The following is a 23852-nucleotide window of genomic DNA, read 5'->3' as shown; positions in this document are numbered from 1 at the left end:
ATATCGATTCCCGAAAGACAATTTAGTATCACGGAAATGTTGCCTGTTTCCGGACTACCTGTTAAACACGCCACTGTTTTCCCCAACCTCCTTCCTTCCAGTGTGTGGAAAGAGCCATGTAATCTTTTGCTGTGAAATGATTGCATAATTGGAGGAGAGACCAATAAGAGGATTTAAACAAAACTGTACCATTGTAAATCTGTTGAAAGACTTAGTTTCTGCTAGTTATCCTTGTTTTATTGATGCAGTTTCTTTTTAAAATGGTGAATGACAAATCAAGGAGAAAAGATGCAGAATAGGTTTGTAGCTAATCAGAGTAAATATTTGATACTGTTAAATATTTCACCAGTTTTATGGGGCCTTGTTCTATTAACATTTGTTATTTATTTACTAATACTGAGCATTTTTATAGGACTTTTCATGTTTGGACAGAAATTGCATTCCGAATCTGGTTTATTTGATCTAATTCTAAAACCTTTGTAGAATTTATAGAAATAAAGTAAACAGTTACATAATTTTACTACAGTAGTGTATTTCTTACTATTAGAGGAAGTTTTTACATTTTTCTAGTACAATAATGTTATGTATTAGTGAATACATACTCTTGTGAACCAAAGTGTTTGATGTAACTCTTTCTTGGGTGTTTCATTAACCACCTGCTCTGTGATGTACTGAATACATCTAACCTTCCATCAAGATGATTATTTGATGTTCATTTGCTTCATGGAGTTTCTAATTAGTGAGGTTTCTAATTAGATCCAATTGCACCCTTTGAATTAGTGTAGTTACACACATACTTCCTTTAATAAACCTTACTGCCGATTTTCTCTAAATCTGTTACCTCCAACACACACATAGATGCTCTACAAATAATTTTGTAATTGAAAAGATTTTAGAAATAGTTCATTCCTCATTTTTAATATGGTAGAACAAAAATTTGTGGGTTATGTTAGCTTTACATGTATTATAGTGGTTAGTATACATTTTCTTCCTTTGTCAGTGTCTCTCTCTGAAAAAATTAGTGAGGTTGGCCTAATGAAAAATTATTTGACCATCACTAAGCATATAATGTTTAGTAAATCATTCAATCTCTCTGAGGTTATTTTCTCCATTTGTAATAGTGCCAGGTTGAAACATGAAATTGCCAGTGTTTGGCAGTTTTTAATGTTAACTGTCTAATATGAACTTCATAATGGTGGTGTGAGGATTTATTGGGATATCCCTTGTGAAATGTGGGAAAGAAGGAACAGACATTAGCTTGGCAGAATGCTGAGCATGTGTTTGATATTTAGTTCTCAGGACATTCCTGGGATATGGGTGGTTTATTAAATTTTGCGAATTAGGAAATTAAAGTGCAGAGTGTTGAAATAACTTGCCTATAGTTATTTAGTTGTCATCGATCATATCACTGGCTGATGGCAAAACCAAGATGAAAAATTTTGTGCTCAAAGTGGAACTTTTAGTTCCTTATGTTACTGGTCTGCACCTGTGGAAAAAGAGCTTTGTATCTATAAGGAGGCAATGAATGAAAGGTGTTGTTATTTTTATTTCTGTTTTTAAAATACCCAAGGATTCTGATGATAGTGACACCACTGCTGCTACACTGTTGACTCAAGTCTAGTGTTTCTCATGTGCTAAGTAAGTCCTGGTATACTCACTAAACTAACCTGTTTACTCTCACAGTGAGTTAGGAGATAGGTAATATTTTATGTCACTTTTATGATTGAGAAATTGAAACACTGAGAAGGTATATAAACTGTGCCTAAGATTACGTGGCTAATTATATCATAGACCTAGATTAGAATTCAGCTGGTTGTCTCCAGTACCATTACTGTTATTCACTATACTCCATCACTTCTTTTAGTTGTAAGACTGAAAAATTGTTTGCTTTTAATCATTCTCCCATATCATGTGTTGTAATGCTGAAGAACTGTTTTTAATATAGCTTTTATGAGATGCTTATTAGTGTAATATGTAATTCTCATGTCACCAGAGGTTTTTTTAATCAAATATTCATTGAGCATCTACTCCGCAAGTCAGTGGGGGTTGGAAGGAAAATATTCATAGAGAGTCTGGAAAGTAGGTGGCATATAATCATTCCCATATCTTTTATAGGCTCCTCAAAATGTGGATGCATATATATTTATGTCATATATACACATGGATAGATAGTTATAGAGAGCTATAGGTTTGTCTTAATGAGTGCCAAATAAGAAAGCAAGACTAGTTGGGAAAGAAGGCAGGATAAATAGTAGGTAGAGACATTTGTGTGTTGAGGTAATGAGGGAAAGTTTTAAGGATGTTCTGAAGGTGTATTACTTTTCAAACTAAACTTTTGTCCAGTATAATTCTGGTTAAAATGCAGTTCAACAAAGGAAATAAGTCATTTACTGTACACTTGATATCCTAAAAATGAAATGTCTTTGAGTTTTTGAAAAATTCTTTCTAGCTAGTTTCTCCCACCCCCCTTTTTTTTGGTACCATCTTTAGCTATTACAGGTAGTACATTTTAATTTTTCCCTTTATGCTTCCATAATTTTGAGTACATGCTTATATTTTGGTATTTATTAGTTTTGGTATTTGTGCTGTATTTGTAACTGCTTCTAGCACACTAGAATTGTGTTTTGACAGGTGATCTCTATAGTCTGCCAATGCTTGGAGGGCAGGGTTTAAGTTATCTCCATCTATTTTGTAACTTTAGCATTGGGCTTGATACCCAAGGATCTGTGCTGTGTTTCTGATGATCACTGAAATATATCTAGATCATTCAGAGTGAGAATTGAGGGGACTAAAGAAAGGAAGAGGGAAATACTTAAAACAGGTTGCATTATCTTATTATCTCTATTTTTCCTTCTGACTTTTCTTTTAATTATAAAACCGAGCAAGATAGTTTCATAAGCTTAAATTGTATATAGTCTTAGTTAAAAAAGTGAAAAAGTAGTCTTTATTTTAGAATATTGGCAATACAAAACTAAATAGCTATAGACATAAACCAAGATTACTTACAAGAGGAAAAAAAAAGAATTGTTGAAATAATTCATGTTTATGAGAGATTTGTTAACTTGTAGTTAACACAGGATTGTAAATATAATCATAGTGGAAGTTGATGATGTGAACATATATACACAGAAACTGACAATCTAGTAAACATTCTATTCAGGAAGATCAAAGTGCCCTAGATACATGAAGGAGCATGCAAATGATAGCTTAGAACCAGTTAAGTAAATGAATTATTTTTTGATCTGTCCAGATAAAAGTAATAGTATTGAGTATCATTTTGGGGGTACCTTGTTGACATATGGGGGTAAAGTGTAAAAGGACAACCAGTATAGGTTTGAAAAACAATGAGTAAATGTGTATTGATTCACTGTTGGGAGGAGTATCATATTTCCTATGTTTACCTCAGAAAGACTAGTTTTCCCCCTTCTGTTTTATCACAAATAATAATCTGTAAGATAATATACTTAATGATTTATAAGATAATACACTTAATGATTTATAAGATAATATACTATCAGTATATTTTTGCTATTTTCCCATCACTTAATTCTTAGATTTTTATAAATATTTCATTTATATTCTATTTTACAGACTGTAAGACATTTTTATATTTATAACTAAGCCTTTTGATTTTCTTAAATATATACAGGAGAGACATTATCACCACCACTGTAGGTGTTAAAACTAAGGGTCAGAGACATTAAGTGACTTGCCCAAGTTCATACATCTAGTTTATGATTGAATCTGAATTAGAGGGAAAGTTTAATGAAGCCAGTCTGAGATAATGCTTAGTTTCTTCAAACTTTAAAAATGCAGTTTCTCCAGTCTTGATGCTATCTTAGGTTCTTATCATTTTATCTCTTACCTTTTTCAACAAAGGTAGCCTGGAATAGCTGTCTCCACTCTTCACTGCTTCCCTCTCTAAAAGACTCTTGTATATTTATCAAATCAGTGCATATTTCAGTGCATATTGAATGTGTATTGACAAATCTTTTATGTACAGAATAAGGCTTCCATTATTAAGAAGAAATTTAGAGGACTTGTGTTGTAGCTTGATGTAGAGTGCCTGCCTGCCATGCGTGAAACCCTGGGTTCAATCTCAGTACTGAAAAAGTTTTTTTTTAAGGGAATAATTTTTTATATTTATTTTCCAAAGATTTGTAATTAAATAGTATAAACAATATGCTATTAGTAGCCAGAAAATTCAGAGCATTTTCTGAAAATCCTGAATATAAGCCTCTGCAATAACTAATATCACTAAACATGTCACGAATACATTCAAGTGGTCTGTTTTAATAAAAATAGAAAGATGCCTTTTTCATTAAAATAGAAAAATGCCTTTTTCATTAAAAATATTGATACATAATACATATTTATTGGGTACAGTGTGGTATTTCAATACATAAATACAGTGTGTAATGATCAGAAATGGCACATCCATTTCCTCAAACATTTATCATTTGTGTTGGGAATGTCCAGATTCTACGAGTTATTTAGAAACATACTTAATTGTTGTTGATTGCTTGTTGATTGTAGTTACCTTACTGTGCTATAGAACATTAAAAGTTATTCTTTTTTTTTTTTTTTGGTACCAGGGATTGAACCTTTGGGCACTTAACCACTGAGCCACATTCCCAGCCCTTTTTATTTTTTATTTAGAGACAGGATCTCAGTAAGTTACTGAGGCTGATCTGGATCTTGAGATCTTCCTGCCTCAGCTTACTGAATTGCTGGTATTACAGGCAGGTTGCACCACTGTACCTGACTTTATTTCCTTTTTTAAAGTTGTGTCCCTATACCCATAAATTGTCCTTTCTCATCCTTGTCAACCTTACCCCGACCCTTTCTGGACTCTGGTAATCATTTGTCTACTTCTACTTTTCTGAGATCAACTTTTTAATCTTCCACATCTAAGTGTGAACATATCACATCTTTCTGTACCTGACTTTCTTATGATGACCTTCAGTTCTTGCCATGTGACTTATGATGACCTCCAGTTCCAGCCGTGTTACAATAAGTAACAGGATTTTATTCTCTTTTATGGCTGAATAATATTCCATTCACACTTTTTTTTAAATACGTAGAGATAAGATTATTTGGTAAAATTGAGCTTCTATGTATTTTGATTTATGTGTTTTTCTAAGTCTTATAAGGACCTGAATAAATATTTCAAATCTCAACATAGAGTCAAAATAGAGAGGACATGATGATAGCAAAAAAATGACTTAGGGGAAAAGAGAAGAAAGGACACAGTGAAATAGCAGATATCTAGTTCAAGAACGGTACATTAGAGATTTCAGGTTTTTTTTTTTCTTAAAGAAAAATGTTCAGAGATTAAATAGTATTCTTCCCTTTGGATTTTTACTTTTTATGGTTGATACGAATGAGACCTACTTAAAGATTCTTTGTCTTCATCTAACCTTTATCTGTCACTGCTCCCACCCCGCAAGTTTGTCCTAGTTTATCTTAGATGTAGTGCAGTCAGATGTTGGAGTCAGTCATACCAGGCTTGAATCCTACCTTTTATTTATTGGCTGTTTGATCTTGACTAAATTAATCTCTATGAGCCTCCATAAAACAGGGATAAGAACCATTTCAAAGGAATGCTGTGAGAATTAACTAGGGGTGTGTGTGTGTGTGTGTGTGTGTGTGTGTGTGTGTGTGTGTAGTCATTCAGTGGTTCACATTAGGTTATATGCCATCTCTTTAGTCCATTATTAGAATTTTATTTATTTTTATTCTACTTAGTTGTACATGACAGCAGAATGCATTTTATCAAACACAAATGTACAACATTTCAATTCTCTGGTTGTACACAATGTAAAGACGCACCATTTGTGCAATCATGCATATACTTAGGGTAGTGATGTCCATCTCGTTCCACCATCTTTCCTACCCCCCACGCCATCTCCACCCCTTTGTCAGTCCAAAGTTCCTTCTTTCTTCCCATACCCCCAACCCCCAATCAGCATTCATTAATCAGAGAAAACATTTGACCTTTAGTTTTTTGGGATTGTCTTACTTTGCTTAGAATACTATTCTCCAACTCCATCCATTTACCTGCCAATGTAGGACTGAATTTTAAACTTAGTGTTGGATTTGCTCTCAGAAGTTGAAGCTGTCGATCATCCTTCCATTCTAACAAGAATATTTGATAACATATATGCCATAAAATAAATGTATTTGATAAATATAGTGTTTTTAAACAAGTGAACTAATTAATGAAATTTTTAATGCTTTAATTCATTAGACACTTTTGAAGTAGCAATCTAATTTTTAATGCCAGGAGGTGTTTCTTCCATAATTCATACTAAATTTAGGATGTTATTTGGTAATTAAAATGTATCTGGACTTTCCTCCTAGTCCCCTACCTCCTACATCCCCCAACAGTCTGTGAATAAATTGAAAGATGAAAATAATACTTATGTAATCTTTAAACTTTTCTTTTAATCTACCTTTGAATATTTTTTATTTTTGTGATAGTAAAAGTAAAGCATTCTACATATGTAGTATAATATATAGATGTTTGCTTTGTTAAGGAGGAACATTTCAGAATAATAAACTTTTAATTTTTGATATTGTATTTAAACAACCAAACAACCATTCCTTTTTTTCTCCTTATTGATGATGTTTGTGCTGATACATTGTGATAAAAATATTTGGCAAATAGCCATTAAATAATGCTTTACAGATCTTTATAAAAATTCTATTTTTTTATTATAAAAACTAATTTTAATTGATAGGTGTCAGATATAATGCTAAGCCCTTTATGTGTATTGTCAAACTTAATTCTCATCTCAACTTTATGAGTAGGTATAGTTATTCTATCCAGCTTTCAGATGAGAAGTTGAAAATTAGATCCTGGGGTTATATTATTTGTAACTGCTCAAGCTAGGATTTGAACCGGATTCCAGAGTATAAGCTTTTTTGGTGAGGTAGCAAATACCATTGGGAAGTCAAACCCTGGCCTTCCTTTTAATAGAGAGGTACACTCACCACTTCATCTCAACAGAATCATTGGGTCCAATTCCATCACCATATATAAATATATATATATATATATATTTGGGTTTAGAGAAGGTAAATGACCTGCCCAAGTTCCTAGGAATAATTTAGGAACTTTTATTAATTATTAATTTATTAATAATTTATTAAATTAGGTCAAAACCAGAACCTTAGCTTTCTTCTTTAGTTACTGGTGTTTCTAATTCATTTGTGATTCCATATAACCTCTTGTATTGGGAATGATTTACTTTTGATAGTGTAGTGCTTTGAATAATTTTAGTAAGTACAGAATTCAGATTGTTTAATTTTCAGATATATTAAATTGGCTTGGGAAAAAATAAAAATCACAGCCTTAATTTTTTTCCCTAGACATAAATTCTGTGTTTTCCACTTATCAAAGGTAAATTAAATAAGAGGAATGTGCTTTTTGTGGGAAAATAAATATAATTTATCCATTTAGACTACTTATATAATAATATTAGGAGTAGATAATTTAAAAGTTTTAACTAGATTAGTGTTAGATAATATGCTGAGATAGATATATTAAGACTTTTCTACGAATTTACTTAACGAGTTAAAATATATGTAAAATTCATATCATTACTTCTTGACACATAGTGAACCTTCAGCAAAGATTGTTATTTTTGCCATGAGAATACTGATTTCTGGGAGAAAAAAATAACATGAAATACATATTAGAAATCAGAGGCATTGTTTTGATCAGTTTTTTCCTTATGAGTGGAAATCAGCTTTGTTACAGTAATAAGGCAAGACAAGTTGTGTTGGTGATTAATCTGTAAGAATTTAATGTGGTCATCTTTTTCACCTATTGGTTGTCCAATAGACTTATCCTTGCCAAGTTTAATTTATGAATTGGGATGATCTCTAATTGAAATTAATTATTTTTGAATTTGCTTACTGCAAAGAGTACTATTACTTAAAAATAGTAGCTTATTTTACTCGTAAAGACAAAGTAAAATCAATCTTAACATGTCCATAGATTTCAGAGAACTAAAGACTTTCAGATCAGTGAGATTGGCAGCTCATTGCCAGCTAAATTACATTTTCTAGGAATTTCACAGACTTGAATGAGAGGCTAACTTTAATCTGAAAAGAATCTTTCCACAAGTGACTGGAATATAAACAATGTTGAAATGTATCCCCTAGAATAGAGGCATTGTAGGTAGAAGCTCATCTAAGAGGTGCTGTCCTAATGCTAAAAGCATTCTCTCTTCATTTATCCTTTGAGGTAGAAAACCAAGATGCAGATTTCCTGATAACTTAGGCACAGGTTGCCCCAGTAATTTGACAGAAGCAGGATTCAAACCTACCTCTCTTGGAGTCTTATCTCTTGTATTCATAGTCTGTGCTTCATCTTATGGAATACTCATTATTTCCATAAATGTGTTGTTTTTATATTTAGGCCTACTTGGAAAATGCTTCCAAGGGCTTTGTCTTTTTCAATATTTCCTACTTGTTGTTGAGGACTTTTCTTTGATTTTCTTTTTTTCTGGGAGTTCTTTGTCTATGATTTATTTGTCTCTCCTGTGTGATTTCTTCATATCTTTTGCATCTTCTGAGGCACTTATCACATTATTATTGCTTCTACTTGTCAGTCTTTCTTGCTGTATTGAAGCTATTTGAGGAGGATTGATTAAAGAAAAATTTTTCCCCTCCAGAGCCTGGTATGTAGTAGGTCTTCAGTAAATACTTGTTAAAAGGAATGGCTGAAATATTGTATTTATGTATAGGAAAAATAGGATTGGTGTTGCAGGGATGATGGATTATAATTCCACATAAAAAGAAACATTTCTACTAGAATAGTTTAGTAGTGGAATGGGAAATAGTTCTAGTGGTTAAGGATTTGGACTTTGGAGATCCAGACAGAATCCACTGAAACATCCCAGAAGTGCACTGAAACGATACCTAATATTTAATAAATTCTCAGTAAAATCAGCTGTTATTATCATGAGAGAAGCCACTTTGTCTTTCTGTGTGACTGGGACTGGTAGTTGGATGGCTCAGCTCCCCAATTCCTCCATCTCCTCCTGGGCCCTTTTGTAGTTCTCTGCTCTCAGTCTCCTTTTGCTGTGCTGGAAATAGAACCCAGAGCCTCTGCATGAAAGCATGCACCTACCACTGAGGTGCACCTCCAGTCCCTGCTCCCCCTCGATTATTTTAAACAAATAAACCAAGTAATCTTACTTCATATATAAATACTTTAGTGTATATCTTTTAAAAAAACGAGGATTTTTAAAAACAAAACCATAATTCCTAATAATATCATTTGTTTGTTCTGCTAATTTACTCAAATAAGAATCCAGAGTCTATACATTATAGTTATGTCTCTTGTATCTCTTTTTAAAATTAACCAATTTTCTCTCCTTACCTACTCCACACCCTCTTTTAATATTTTTTTTTTCCCCCTGACAAAATCAGGTAGTTTGGGGCTAGGGTTGTGGCTTGTGGCAGAGTACTTGCCTAGCATGTGTGAGACACTGGGTTGGATCCTCAGCACCATATAGAAATAAATTTTTAAAAATGTACATCAACAACTAAAAAATATTAAGACACACACACACACACAAAACAAAACAAAACAAAACAAAACAACAAAAAAACAAAAAACAGATAGTTTGTCTCTGAGAATTTACCAAAGTCTGGATTTTTCTGCTTTGGGTCCTACAATATTATTTAATATGTTCCTTTTTCTTCTGCATTCATTACAAACTGATGAAGATGTAGAGGCATGATTGTTTTGGGGGTCTTTTTTTCCTTGGGGTAATGTTTTGTGAATGGTAGTAGTATTAATTTCTTATTTACCACATAATACACAGCATCTGATTCTCTCTCTTTTTGTGATAAGATGTGCTCAGTTAGTTTAGGTACTGTCATTCTGATTCATTAACTATAAAATTCTTCAAACAGCCTTTTCTGTTATGGTTTTAATAGCTATTACTAATTATTTCATTAGAATTGTGAAGGTATGTTTGGAAATAGATTTTTTTCTTTTTTTTTAATTTTTTTTTCTCACAAACTGTTTAGCTCCTTGATATATAGGAAGATAGGGATAAATACATCATTCTTTCCTTTTATTTACCAATTTTGAAAATAGTGAATTGGTTTCATAGCAATGATCAAAGGAGACCAGTGAGGATTTTTTTGTTTGTTTGTTTGTTTTATTTTTAGTATCATTATGAACTCATGGACTTAAAAATATTTTGAATTTCAGTTCTTTGAAGATGTTCTCCTTTTTGATGTTCAGATGTCCCATCTTTGGTTAGTGGGAGTCCTTATGATATTATTCCAGTAGTTTTTGGTAACTTTTTTGCTTTCTAGTGTAAGAAGATGTTCTAGGGTCCTTTTGTAGGTTATTGCCCCAGGCTTGTAATCAGCTGTTTTTCCAAGGAGCTCTTGTTTATGTTTTTATTTTTGTTTAATAGAAAATGGTATTTCTCTGAGCATGTGGGTACCCAGTGCTACTGAGTTTGTCAGTGTTGCTATACTTTTTCATCAGATATAAAGATGGGACTATTTTTTTAGTAGAAAGTTTTTCTGCTATTTTTGATTCAAATTTAGAGCTATGAGACTTTAACTTCTTTGATTTTATACTTGTGTCCTTTTTTCTCAGATGCTAAAAAATCTTAGCTCCAAGTGACATTAACAAAACATTTGCTTCATCTTATATGTGTAATAGTTTCAGAATAACAGTACCAATGTTACCACTCATCACTGAAAATAGTTTGAGTTTTTTCCGCTTTCTTTTGTCCATAAACATTCCATTAGAGTTTTACACTTATATTACTATGTTTTAAAATAATATGAAATAATTCTTTTGTATATGGTTAAGGTATCACCTCAGTATATAGTTAGGTTTCTTCTATTTTTAGGGACTCTTAAAATTTAATCTTGTTTTATTATTTTTATGATTTTAAGTTCAGTTCAAATCTGTCAAGCAAGGTACAGTCAGAAAGATCTAGATTTCATGCCTGTTCACTCCTACCTGTTTTCTTCCTCCTGTAGATAACTATTTTTTATTAGTGTTTGGTTTGCCCTTCCATTTCTACAATGTAAACATATATACATACAAATATATATCATTTACATTTTGTGTACATTTATAAATATATAAATAAATTGTACTTTTATTCTCCTTTCCTAGATAAAAAGTAGATTATAATACCTAGGTACTTACCCTTTAAAAAAATTATCAGAATATCTTCAGGGTCTCTTCATAGCAATGTGTAGATATTATTTATTTTTCTGTAGCTATATAGTGCTTCATTATGAGAATGAACCCTGGTTCAATAAAATAGTCTTTTGCTCTTGCAAATAATGCTGTTAGCCTTATGAGTATGCATTTTTTTTTTTTTTTGGAGGATAAAGCTCTAAGAGTGGCATGATGGGCCATGCACTAACTGAATATGCCATTTTGCTAGTTATTATCACATTTTCTCAGGATTTATATCATTTTTCATTTCCAGAAATGGAAATGCGTTTATACCCTATGACTCAGTTAAATCTTCAAGGTATAGATAGGTGAATTAGAAGTATATGGGATAACTGGGCACAGTGGCACATGCAGCCTCTCCAGAGACTTGGGAGGCTGAGACAGGAGGATTGAAAATTTAAGGCCAGCCTTGGCAATTTACCAAGACTCTCAGCAATTTAGCAAGAACCTGTCTCAAGAAAAAGGACTGAGGATGTAGCTCAGTGGTAAAGATCCTGGGTTCAATCTCTAGTCCCCCTGCCACTCCCCACCAAAGTATGGGGGATAAAGGAAAGGAAGTGTCACAAATAGTTACTGATAAAAATGTCAATTGAATGAAAACATTGCAAAGGGGTTCTACCTTAAAATGAACTGATTAATGATTTAATATTCAAGTGAAAAGAAATATAGATATTTCCTTGGGGTATGTGTAATTATGAATAAAGGTTAAATTTATTTATTTTGGATGAAAATAAATTATAATGGAGTATTAAACAAAATTCCTTGCTAATCCGAGTTATGATTTGACATAGTGAATATTTTGCATGAGGAAACAAGGGTTGGTTAACATTTTGAGGACTGAAATTACCATTTGTTTTTTTTTTTTTTTTTTAATCTTTTTTTTTTTAAATGTATTTATTTTTTAGTTTTCAGCGGACACAACATTTTGTTGGTATGTGGTGCTGAGGATCGAACCCGGGCCGCACGCATGCCAGGCGAGCGCGCGCGCTACCGCTTGAGCCACATCCCCAGCCCTGAAATTACCATTTGTAATTAATAGTTTATTGCATTTGAAAATGGCATTTGTAGATGCCAAACCAACAATTTTGGTCATTCATGTATGTCTAGAGATCTGTCATGTAGTAATCTGTACTTTTGAGAAAATATATAAATATTGAGTCACCTCTTTCTCAACTTCACTGAAACCTTTTTATTCTCTACTTGAGATTTTAAACATTTTATTAGAGATATGAGAGTTAAATTTTTCATTTAGTTTAACATGTTTTTGTATTTTAACATGGAAGAAATTATATACTCTACTGATGCTTGTGTTTGGGAACTTTAAAGTTCTGGGAAGTATAATTCATGATTATCAAAGTACAACTGTAGTAGAAGTTGGGTTTAGATTGTAGAGGAATTTACTTTTCAGGCTAGTAAGTTTAGACTTTATTCTGTAGACAGTGGAAACTAAAGGATTTTTAGAATCTTGAAATGAAAAAGTTGAGTGGATATGTCTTAGTTTTCATGTAAACTTTATAATGTAATTGGGTAGTTTTATAAAATATTTTTGGTAACAGAGAAACTGACATATACTTGTTATTGTTAGTGGCTATTATAACAATATTTATTTAGGCCGTGCTGTGTGCCAGGCATGTAGTACTCTACTAAGCACTTTAATGGATTGTTTCCTTTAATCCTCACAACAAGCAGAACATTGGAGGAAATTTTATTGTCCTCATTCTCATTCCATCAGAGAAGAAATTTCAGGTTTAGGGAAATGGAACACATTATCCAGGATTGGATCCTGGTTCTATTTAGGACATTGTTGAGTCAATCAGTAAAATTTGATTGAGGTCTGCCCATTAGATGTTAATTTGATCAGAATTAATATTCAGATTTTGATGATGATTATGTGATTATGTAGGAGATTGGCCTTGTACTTGGGATACAGTTTTATATATATACTGAGATATTTAAGGGTTTTTGGGTATCCATCTGAAACATTCTCAAATGGTCCAGAAATGTCAACAGTTTAATAATGTGAGTGAATGGGCATATAGGAGCTCTGTAATATGTAGGTAAATTGAGAGAGAGAGAGAGAGAGAGATAGAGATAGAGATAGATAGATATTGTGTGTATCTTTACTGCCTTTTTAACTTTCTGTGACCTTGGTTAGAAAAAATATCAAGCAGATTTTTATTTATTCTTCATACTTTCTTATCAAGTGTATTTACTTTAGCAATATTAGTTACCATTTTCAAGTTTCTTCCAAATCAGGTGGTTTACCTTTGGTAGTATGTATACTCTAAGGTCATTAAGTATTAAGTGATTGTAGGTCTTTCTTCTTTAGTCTCTCTTAAGTTTTTACTTTATTATGGACTATAAACACATAGTTTATGCGTCTTAATTTAGTTTTAAATATCAGCATCAAAAATAACAATCTGCTTTTTGTTTTAATAGGTTATCTTATGATGAGGCTTTTGCTATGGCTAATGACCCCTTGGAAGGCTTCCATGAAGTAAACCTTGCTTCACCTACTTCACCAGACCTCCTTAGTGTGTATGAATCAGGAACTCAGGAGCAGACTACCTCACCAAGTGTCATCTACCGGCCACATCCTTCAGCTTTATGCTCTTCTATCCAGGCTAATGCGTTGGATGTTTCTGATCTTCCTACACAACCTGTATATTCATCCCCTAGACGTTTAAATTGTGTAGAAGTATCTGGTATCAGGTAGGATTATTTAGGATTATAGTTTTTAAAAGATGGGCAATTTGCTTAGTTACTTTTAAGTGTAACTATTTTTTTGAAAATTTGAATAACATCAGCTTTACTGTGTAGAGCGATGTATAATGCTTCAGAACAGGGGTTGAAAAACAATGTAAAGTGACAGATAGTAAATATTTTAGCCTTTGTAAGACATATAGTTACTGTTCTACCTATTCATTTCTGCCTTTAGAGTGTAAAAGCCACCATAGACAGTATGTAAATGAACGAGTGGGCTGTGTTCCAATAAAACTATATGGACACAGAATTTTGAGTTTCATATAATTTTCACATGCTATGAAATTGTATTCTTTTGAGTTCTTTTCAACCATTTGAAAATGCAAAAACCATTTTTGGCTCATGTGCCTTATGAAAACAGGTGGCAGGCTTGATTTAGTTTGCAGGCTATAGAGCCGACCCCTGTTCTTAACATTATCCAATAGAACTTTTGGTAATGTTAAACATGTTCTATTTCTGTGTTAATCTGCAGGAAAGCTATTAGCTTTATGTGGCTGTTGAGCCCTTTAAATGTGACTAGTATGATTGAAGACTTGCTATTAATTAAATACAGAAGCTACCAAATTGGATAATGCAGTTTTAGAGATATGGCTTATGCCATTTCTTTGGTGCTTATGCTGATATTTTCTGAAAACTGTTTCTTTTCTTTATAGCATTCATGTTACAGACCCAGCGTCTTCTGTTACCTCTGGAGCTGCAGCTGAGTTCACTAAATTAACTACAAGGAAGGACAACTGTAATGCAGAGAGAGAGTTTTTACAGGGAGCTACTATCACAGAGGCTTGTGCTGGCAGCGATGATATTTTTGGGTTGAGTACAGATAGTCTGTCCCGTTTACGAAGCCCATCTGTTCTTGAAGTTAGAGAAAAGGGCTATGAAAGATTAAAAGAAGAACTTGCAAAAGCTCAGAGGGTAAGGAAAACAAAATATTCTTACACATATCATGTTAGAAATTACTGCTTCTCCATGGGGTAGGGCAACTAATTAATAGATATTTTTACAGTTCTACACTTACCCTTCACATGTGCCCAGCCTCAGCTTCTGTGGTGCAGCATCAAGGAATATGAAATTGGCTGGGTAGTAAAGAAGCCCATCTAAGAGGACTTATTGGAAAAATGTGATTCTAAAACTCTTCTGGTCTCCTGTATTGACTAATCTCTGTATTACATTATCTGTAAGGCAAATTTAGTGGATTATATTCCACATGCCTATTTTTTCCTTCTTATGTCTAATTGGCTTGATACTCATTTATTTGAAGTCATCTGGTCTAATTCATATTGTTTTGAGAATTATTTTAGTAATATCACCTTTGTTATTCTGCTGTTTTTGAATATTTTCTGTATTTTACCTTGGAGAATTTTCTTTTCTTGGTAGATTATTCTGTTTCCCATTTGTTGTTCTTTAAATTTTTTGCTATTCCAAATTTGTGGCCATATATTACTTTCTTATGAGACAGTCTTTAAATTACAGAGGGAAATATATAACATTAAGAAGCAAAATATCTCAAATGAACATCTAAGTTCCCACTTTAAGAACCTAAAAAATGAGTTTTGAACGACCAACAATAAAAAAAATAAAAAAAAAAGAACCTAAAAAATGAGAGTAAAATAAAATCAGAGCAAGTTGAAGGAAGGAAGTAATAAAGATAAGAGCAGAACTAAATGAAATTTATGAGAAAAAATAGAGAAAAATGAATGAAACAAAATTCTTGTTCTTTTAAAGAACAATAGAATTTGACATACCTCTGGTAAGCCTGACAAAGAAAAAAGACACAGATTATCAGTAGCAAGAGTGAAACAGGGATATCACTACAAACCCACACGTCAAAATGCAATAAGGGAATAATATGAATGACCTTACATATTTAAGATTTGATAACAGTGGCGAAATACCGATTTACACATATAAATTAAAAAGGTAGGGCAAATATTCTATAGACATATAACTTTCAGCACACTGTGACATTTCACAAACATGTATTTCACCTTTTCCCAACTAGTCTCTCAAGAACAAGAACATAACTTTTTTTTAAATCCCCACTTCCTAGCATAAAACAATATAATGCTTAGTGTATATGCCTCTTTATTAGTTCCTCAATGAATAGCTGATTGTTAAACAACCATGAAGCTATGTCAAACTATATTTTAACAAAGAATATTATCAGGAAGAAAAATCAATAGTCCTTTTAGTCTTTTCCCAAAGAGAAGGGATGTGGTGAGATGTGATTGTGTTTTGCTGCTACCATTTGGCTCAGACTTTAATTAATATACAGTGTTTTAGTGAAATCACAGATACAGAAGTAAACTGTTAAACATATATATCTACCTTTCAAAGCATGTTATGTTTACTTATTGATCACAATAAATCTCTTAGCTCATTTAGGAAATCTTTAGTTGTGTTTAGAGGTTGTTGAGATAATTGAAATAATAATGATGTATATGCACATATATAGTGAATTTTATTGTGATGAGTACAACATAGTTTTAATGTTAAAAGGCTAGAAAGGACTCTTGAATATGAATATGTTTTCTGAATTATGGCAGCTTGTGATTCAAAACTTATGTCAACAGCCATTCCCGTTATTCCAATTTTTTTTTAAGAGAGGCCAGATAGTTGACACTTTTTTCTTTCTTCTACTTTTATTTGTTTCTATTTAAAGTGAATTTCTTATAGGCAGGATATAGTTACATCTTGATTTTTTTATCCTTTCTAATAATCTCTTTTTTTTTTCTTCTTTTTGGTAGTACTGGGGATGGAACTGAGCTATACCCCAAGTCCTTTAAATTTTTTTTTTTTTTTTAATTTGAGACACGGTCTCACTAAGTTGCCAAAGTTGGCCTTTAAGCTTAGAATCCTCCTGTCTCAGTCTCCTAAGTCACTGAGATTATAGCTGTGCATAACCAGCCTTTTAATTGACATGATTTGAGTATTTACATTTCATGAAATGTTGATGTGGTTTTTAAAAACTTCTATCATACTATTTGTTTTCTATTAGTTGCATATGATTCTTCTTTTCCCCTTTTTTCCTTTTATGATTTCTTTTGTACTCTATATTTTTTATGAATTCATCTTTTCTTTAGCATATTGGCTATGTATCTTTGTTGTGTTAATTCAGTAATTGCTTTAAGGGTTTATAGTGTACATATTTAACTTGCACTATCTTCAGTGATAGTATCCTACTTCACATACAGTGTAAGAATCTTAAAAAAGTATATTTCTGTTTTTCCCATCCTATTTTTGTTGTTATTGTTGTTGCTGGTACATAATAATTGTATAGTTGTTGCATGGTGGCATTTTTGTATATGTACATAACATAATTTGATCAATTTTGCTCCCTGATACCTCCCCTTATCCTTACCTTCTCCCTCCCTAACTCCCTTTCTCTACTTTTCTGCTTTCATAATGTCCTCCAACCCCCACCCCTCACCCCCACTTCCACATATGAGAGAAAATATTTAATACTTGTCTTTCTGAGTCTGGTTTGTTTCACTTAACTTGATGCTCTCCAAATCCATCCATTTTCTGCAAAAGATCTAATTTTGTTGTTCTTTATGGCTGAATAAAACTCTGTTGTATATTTCACCTTTTCTTTATCCTAGTCTAGACACCTAGACTGATTACGTAACTGGGCAGTTGTGAATTGTGCTTTGATAACATAGGCACACATGTATTACTAAAACATGCTGACTTTAATTCTTTTGGGTAAATACCAAGAAATGGTATAGCTGGGTCATATGATAGTTCTACTTTCAGTTTTTTAGGAACCTCCATACTGATTTCCATAGTGGCTGTCCTAATTTGCATTCCTACCAACAGTTTATCTTTTTTCCTGAATCCTTACCGGCATTTTTTGTTATCTATATTCTTGATGATTGTCATTCTGATTGGAGTTAAATAGAATATCAGTGTAGTTTTGATTTGCATTTTCTTGATGGATAAAGATGTTGAACATTTTTTCATTTAGTTTTTGGCCATTTGTACTTTTGAGAAGTATCTGTTCAGTTTATTTGCCTATTTGTTAAATTGGATAATTATTTTTTTATAGTGTTGGAGTTTTTGAGTTCTTTATATATTCTGGATATTAATACTCTGTCAGAAGAGTAACTGACAAAGATTTTCCTCCATTCTATAGGCTGTGTCTTCCCATGGATAATTGTTTTCTTTTGCTCGGCAGAAGCTTTTGAATTTGATGATATTCTATGTATTGATTCTTGATATTCCCTGAGCTACAGAAGTTTTATTCTAGAAGTTGTTGCTTGTGCCTATGTGTTGAACTACTTCCCTTATGTTTTCTTGCAGCAGTTGGAAAGTTCCTGTTCTTATACCTAGGTCTTTAATTTAAGTTGACTTTTGTACAGGGTGAGAGATAAGGTATTGCAGGGGGACCAGCACCCTGCCAGGGTAGATTCCTGCTCAGGAGATATGAACCACCTGAGAGAAGTAGAAAGTCTGAAATAATTACTAAGAAATAGAGGCAGAGCCAGAAATTAAATAAAAAGGAAGCAGAGTGCCTGTTAGATCTTCCAGTCCTAATAAGAGCTAGAACTGAACAACTAAAAAATGGCTCCATTTAAAAAAAAATTTTTGTTGTATTCTATTTATTCTAATTTGTTATATATGAAAGCAGAATGCATTTCAGTTTATATTTCACAAATAGAGCACAATTTTTCATGTCTCTAGTTGAACCCAAAGTAAAGTCACACCATTCGTGTTTTGATACATGTACTTAGGGTAATGATGTTCATCTCATTCCACCATTGAACCCAGGGCCTCATGCATGCTATGTGAGTGTTCTTCCTCTGAGCCACAACTCCAGCCCATCCAATTCTTTATTTAAGGGGAAGCACATCAAAGGCAAGGTTAAGGTTTCAGTGGAAACTGTGGAAACCTTCTCTGTGTTGCAGGGGTCTTGCAGCAAACAGGTTGATTGGCATCTTGGCAAGCCATACTCATCTCCGAGAGGCTGAGTGGCTGTGTGGCTTCGGGGGTCAACCCATCTCCATTGCACTGCTGAACTTAGAGGCAGCTAGGTAGGAAGCCACGTGAACCAAGTATTCTCAAGCCAGCAGGATTGCTGCTGGGGGTTCTCCATACCAGGCTTTCCTGCTTAATGGCTTCCTTGTCTTTTAGGTTCTTGCACAGTTCAAGGATGGTTCCTGGCAATAGGGATCTAGTTTCATTCTTCTACACATGGATATTCTGTTATCCCAGTACCATTTCTTAAAGAGGCTATCTTTTCTGCACAACATGTTATTTGTTTGCATTAAACAGTTGATTGTCGTTTAAAGGGATTTAAATAATGATACATAGGTACCCATGTAGCTGTCATTTCTAGTGCTATTCTTTTCTGCATATGTATCTAGATTTTTAACTGGTATCATTTTCCTTCTGTTTAAAGGACATTCTTTAACATTTTTGTTTTCCATGTTTGCTTTTGTCTTTTAACTTTTATATATATGAAAATGTCTCTTTTTATTTTTGTTTTTGAAAGCTATTTTCTCTGGATAATGAATTTTACATTGATACGTTTTTCTTTTAGAACTGTAAAAATGTTGCTCTAGTATCTTAAATAATTCATTATTTCTTACAAGTAGTCTGCTGTTATCCTTACTTTTATTCCTCTGTATGTGATGGGTTTTCCTCTAGGCATTTATGAGATTCCTCTGCAAGTAATTTGATAATGATTTGCTTTGGAGTAGTTTTTTTTCAGGGTTTTGTGTGTGTACATATATGTGTGTGAATGGAATTTGTTGAGTTTCTTGAATCTGAGAGTTTTAAGTTTTGTAAAATTTGGGACATTTTGGCCAGTATTTATTCAAAAGTTTTACATTTCTCAAAATCTCTCTCCTCCTTTCCGATTCCTGTTACACATACATTAGCTTAATGGGTTTTTGTTTTTGTTTTGGGTACCAGGGATTGAACTCAGGGATGCTTGACCACTGAGCCACATCCCCAGCCCTTTTTAATATTTTATTTAGAAACAGGGTCTCACTAAGTTGCTTAGTACCTCACTAAGTTGCTTTGAACTCATGATCCTCCTGCCTCAGCTCCTGAGGTGCTAGGATTACAGGTATGCACTGCTGCGCCCAGCTAGCTTACTGGGGTTCTATTTATTCATTTAAAAATCTTTTTCCCTCTTGGTGTTTCATTGTGGATAGTTTCCTGTGCTGGGTCTTCAGTGTCACTGTGCTTTCCTTCTGCATTTTCTAATCTGTTAATATCATACAATGTATTTTAAAACTTAAACATTGTAGTTTTCATCACCAAGAGTTTGCTTTGGATCATATACATTATGATTATCTATGTATAGGATCTCTCTATATGTATATGATCCAAATATATATATATATATATATATATATATTTATGTACATATACATAAATATATTTTAGTTTTGCATAATTAGTCCTACCTCTATTCACTCTTGAGCATGTGAAAGACAGTTTTAAACTTCTCTAGTGTTTAATCTCTTCAAATAACAATCTAAGGCTCGCTTGATTTGTTTCCCATTTCTGGAGGATCACTGTCTTTTGTTGCTAAATGTTCAATATCTTGAAGATTGTTGTTTCGTATATATTACCCAGTTTCTTAGTTGTGTCAGGTGGTGGTAAGTTTGACCTTTGTTACTCTATCTTGATTTGAAATGAAAGTAGTATTTCCTATTTGTATTATTTGATTTTCTGTCCCGTCCCATACAAGTACACCCCCACATAAAAATTTACACTTGCACATACATGCTTTAGTTATTATGTTTGTGCTTATGATTATGTGCTGAGCATATAGTGAATTCTCAATATGTTTTGTTAGTTAAATCAATAATTCACATGTATACAGGTATAATGGTGTATGAATAGGCACACATGCATAATATATTATTAGTTGAGGTGATTCTAGATGTTTATAAGAACCTCAAAAATTTTAGTGACTTGACCTAATAGAGGTTCATTTTTATTCATTTAGTACTCTGAAACAGGTGTTTGTAGTTGATAGGCAGTTCTTTGTGAAATTGTTTTTATAATCTCTTAGAGCTGAACTACCACTTCCCAGCAGTAAACCCATACAGTGTGAGTAGGGGAGCCCCCCATGTGACCACTGGCTTTTAGGTGCAGGAATGCCAGAGGTAATGGTGTTGTCCTTCAGTTGTTTGGACTTCCACATGTTAGTGCTTAAGAGTGGCTTTTGGTGGAATTCTCATGTGTAATTTGAGCTTTGGTATGTCCTTATGAAAATATAGAGTTTTGTGCTCCATTCCAGACTTGCTGAAACAGAATTATTTTGTTGAGGCTTGGCAGTATGCATTTTCATCAAACTTCTCTGTTGATTTTTTTACATTCACTAAAGGGTGAAACCTGCTGGGATTACCTTCAACTTTTACTCTTCCTTAAAAGAGAATTAAATGGTGTGGAAATAAAATGCAGTAGGATAACTTGCAGCCATAAGAAGTTAACTCAAAAAGACATACCTAGTACCAATTAGCATGGGCCTACTAACTGTTGCCAAGAAAGTTTGTAAACATTTGCCATGTTCATTCATCAGTGAGTGTGTCTTGAGTAACCAGAGTATTTACAGGATTGTATTAGACTGTGTAGTATGTAAAATGTTAGATATGAACCTGGGTTTATTAGGGAGTTTATTAGGGAGAAAAGACTTGTTTACATGGTAGTGTTTTATGGATTCTGAGCTGTACATTTTTTCCCATTAACTTTTCTGAAATCAGTGTGAGTCTTCTAGTTGCTGTCAACTAGGCAAAGATTGTGGCAGTTGTCATTGCCTACTTGGGTGCAAACTTGTTCACTGTTGTTCATGTTATCAGTTTAAGACTTTTTCCCTCTGATATACTGGGGATTGAACCCAAGACTTTATGATTGCTAAACAAGCACTCAACCAGCCCTTTTGTTATTAATTTAATTGAATTATGTGAATTGGGTGCTATATATTTTTTATCTTAAATACTGTATTAAAACATCTTCAGAAGTATTTCACTATAATATGACATTGAAACAAAAAGAGACAAAAAAGCAATGTAACATGATAAAATTCTGTTTATCAGTTTAGAAGAGTATTCCTTATCACATAAAATGGACATTCTAAGAGGAAAAAAAGCATGGTGTGATAGTTTTACTAGCAGTGTATTTTCTTTACTGATGTATAAAATGTTAAGAATCATGAAGTCACTGGGTATGGTGGCACACGCCTGTAATCCCAGAAGCTCGGGAGGCTGAGGCAGGAGATCGTGAGTTCAAAGCCAGCCTCAGCAACAGTGAAGTGCTAAGCAACTCAGTGAGAATCTGTCTCTAAATAAAATACAAAAAGGGCTGGGGATGTGGCTCAGTGGTTGAGTGCTCCCGAGTTCAATCCCTGTACCACCCCGCCATACACACACAAAAAAAAAAGAATCATGAAATCTTAAATTTGTTGAAATATACTTCATTATAGAGTCTGATATTCTGTATTCTTAATACTTCTTGAATTTTTTCTAATACCATTTTAAATCTATATCTCTTGCCTAAAATATTACAGGAATTACTGTCTTCTTTCAGTCCAGTTTTTTTTTAACTTAGCCAAACTCTAAAAGTCATCATTCTATATTACAAATTTGATGGTTGCTCTATTAAAATCTTTCATGATCTTTTAGATCTTTTAGATAATTTCCTCTTGCTTTTAAGGTAAGTCCCAATTGTGTAAAAAAAGACTGCCATTCAAGGCTTTTCAAGACAGATCATAAACCTAACTTTTTTTTGTGTGTGGCATCTATCCTTTTCATATTTGGCTATATAAAGCACACTTCTTAATTTCTTCCTTTGCATTTGGAAGACTTGTCTAGTATCTACACATGACTATTTATAAAATTGCCTTTGCAACCCTCGTTAGGCAATGATGTCATGAATTTGGTCTTTTTTCTTTCGTATCTGTTTACCTAAATGAATGCCTGATGTGTTGTTAATAGAAACAGTATTTATTGAAAGTATGAATTTTGAATAACTATATTACAGTACAAGGTTTTCATAATGAAAAGTACAAGTGAAGATCTAAAAAATATTCACATGAAGTACACATTTTACTTCATACTAGTAGATTGAATTGAACCCGGAGGCATAAAGAGAAAGTTATCAGCTGGGTGTGCTGGTACATGCCTGTAATCCCAGCAATTTGGGAGGCTGAGGCAGGAGGATTGAAAGTTCAAGACCAGCCTCAGAAACTTAGTGATACCCTGTCTCAAAATAAAGAGGACTGGGCATGTGGCTCAGTGGTGAAGTGCCCTTGGGTTTAATTCTTGGTAACAAGAAAGAAAGTTATCAGTTATTCATGGGGAAAGAATTCAGGAGGATGGGATCAGCATGGCAATGAATGGAGAGCAAATCAGACCAGTTTAACTCACCTTAGAGCATGGATCATGGGAGGTAACTCTGAAAAGGAAAACGGCATATGTTGCAGAGCGTATTAAGGTGAGGTTTACTCTACTTTGGTAGATAGTAGGGAACTACTTGAGAATTTTGCTTTCATGAATGACATATGAATTGATCTGTTGTTTTGGAAGCTTCTCAAGGGTATAGTATTTTATTTGTTTTTGTATCCTGAGGAATTACCATACTGCTTACGTAGTAGAAAATGTTGAGTGAAGTTAGTTTTCACATAAAGTTGTAAAAATTTAGGATTTGAAAGGACCTGGCATTAAATTTATGCATTTATTAATGTGTAAATTAATGTAGGGAGAGCTGGCATTTAAAAAACAATTGTAGTTAGATGGACAGCATGCCTTTATTTTATTTGTTTGCTTTTATGTGGTGCTAAGGATCGAACCCAGTGCCTCACACGTGCAAGGCAAGAACTGTGCCACTGAGCTACAGCCTC

At 33.2% G+C, this 23852-nt stretch overlaps 1 protein-coding gene across 1 annotated transcript in view; it reads left to right on the top strand.

Annotated features, from left to right (window-relative positions):
- The window catches only part of Rab3ip (RAB3A interacting protein), a 55017-nt gene that overhangs the window by 1081 nt on the left and 30084 nt on the right, over positions 1-23852 (top strand). The window contains exons 2-3 of the mRNA XM_026386683.2: positions 13676-13948; positions 14653-14911. Coding sequence (XP_026242468.1) covers positions 13701-13948; positions 14653-14911 — 507 coding nt within the window. The 5' untranslated portion in view covers positions 13676-13700. The remainder of the gene's footprint in view (positions 1-13675; positions 13949-14652; positions 14912-23852) is intronic.

Source organism: Urocitellus parryii, chromosome 5 (genome assembly GCF_045843805.1).
Source record: "Urocitellus parryii isolate mUroPar1 chromosome 5, mUroPar1.hap1, whole genome shotgun sequence".
NCBI lineage: Eukaryota > Metazoa > Chordata > Mammalia > Rodentia > Sciuridae > Urocitellus > Urocitellus parryii.
Note: the sequence above shows the minus strand (reverse complement) of the source record. Positions and strands in the feature narration are given on the sequence as shown.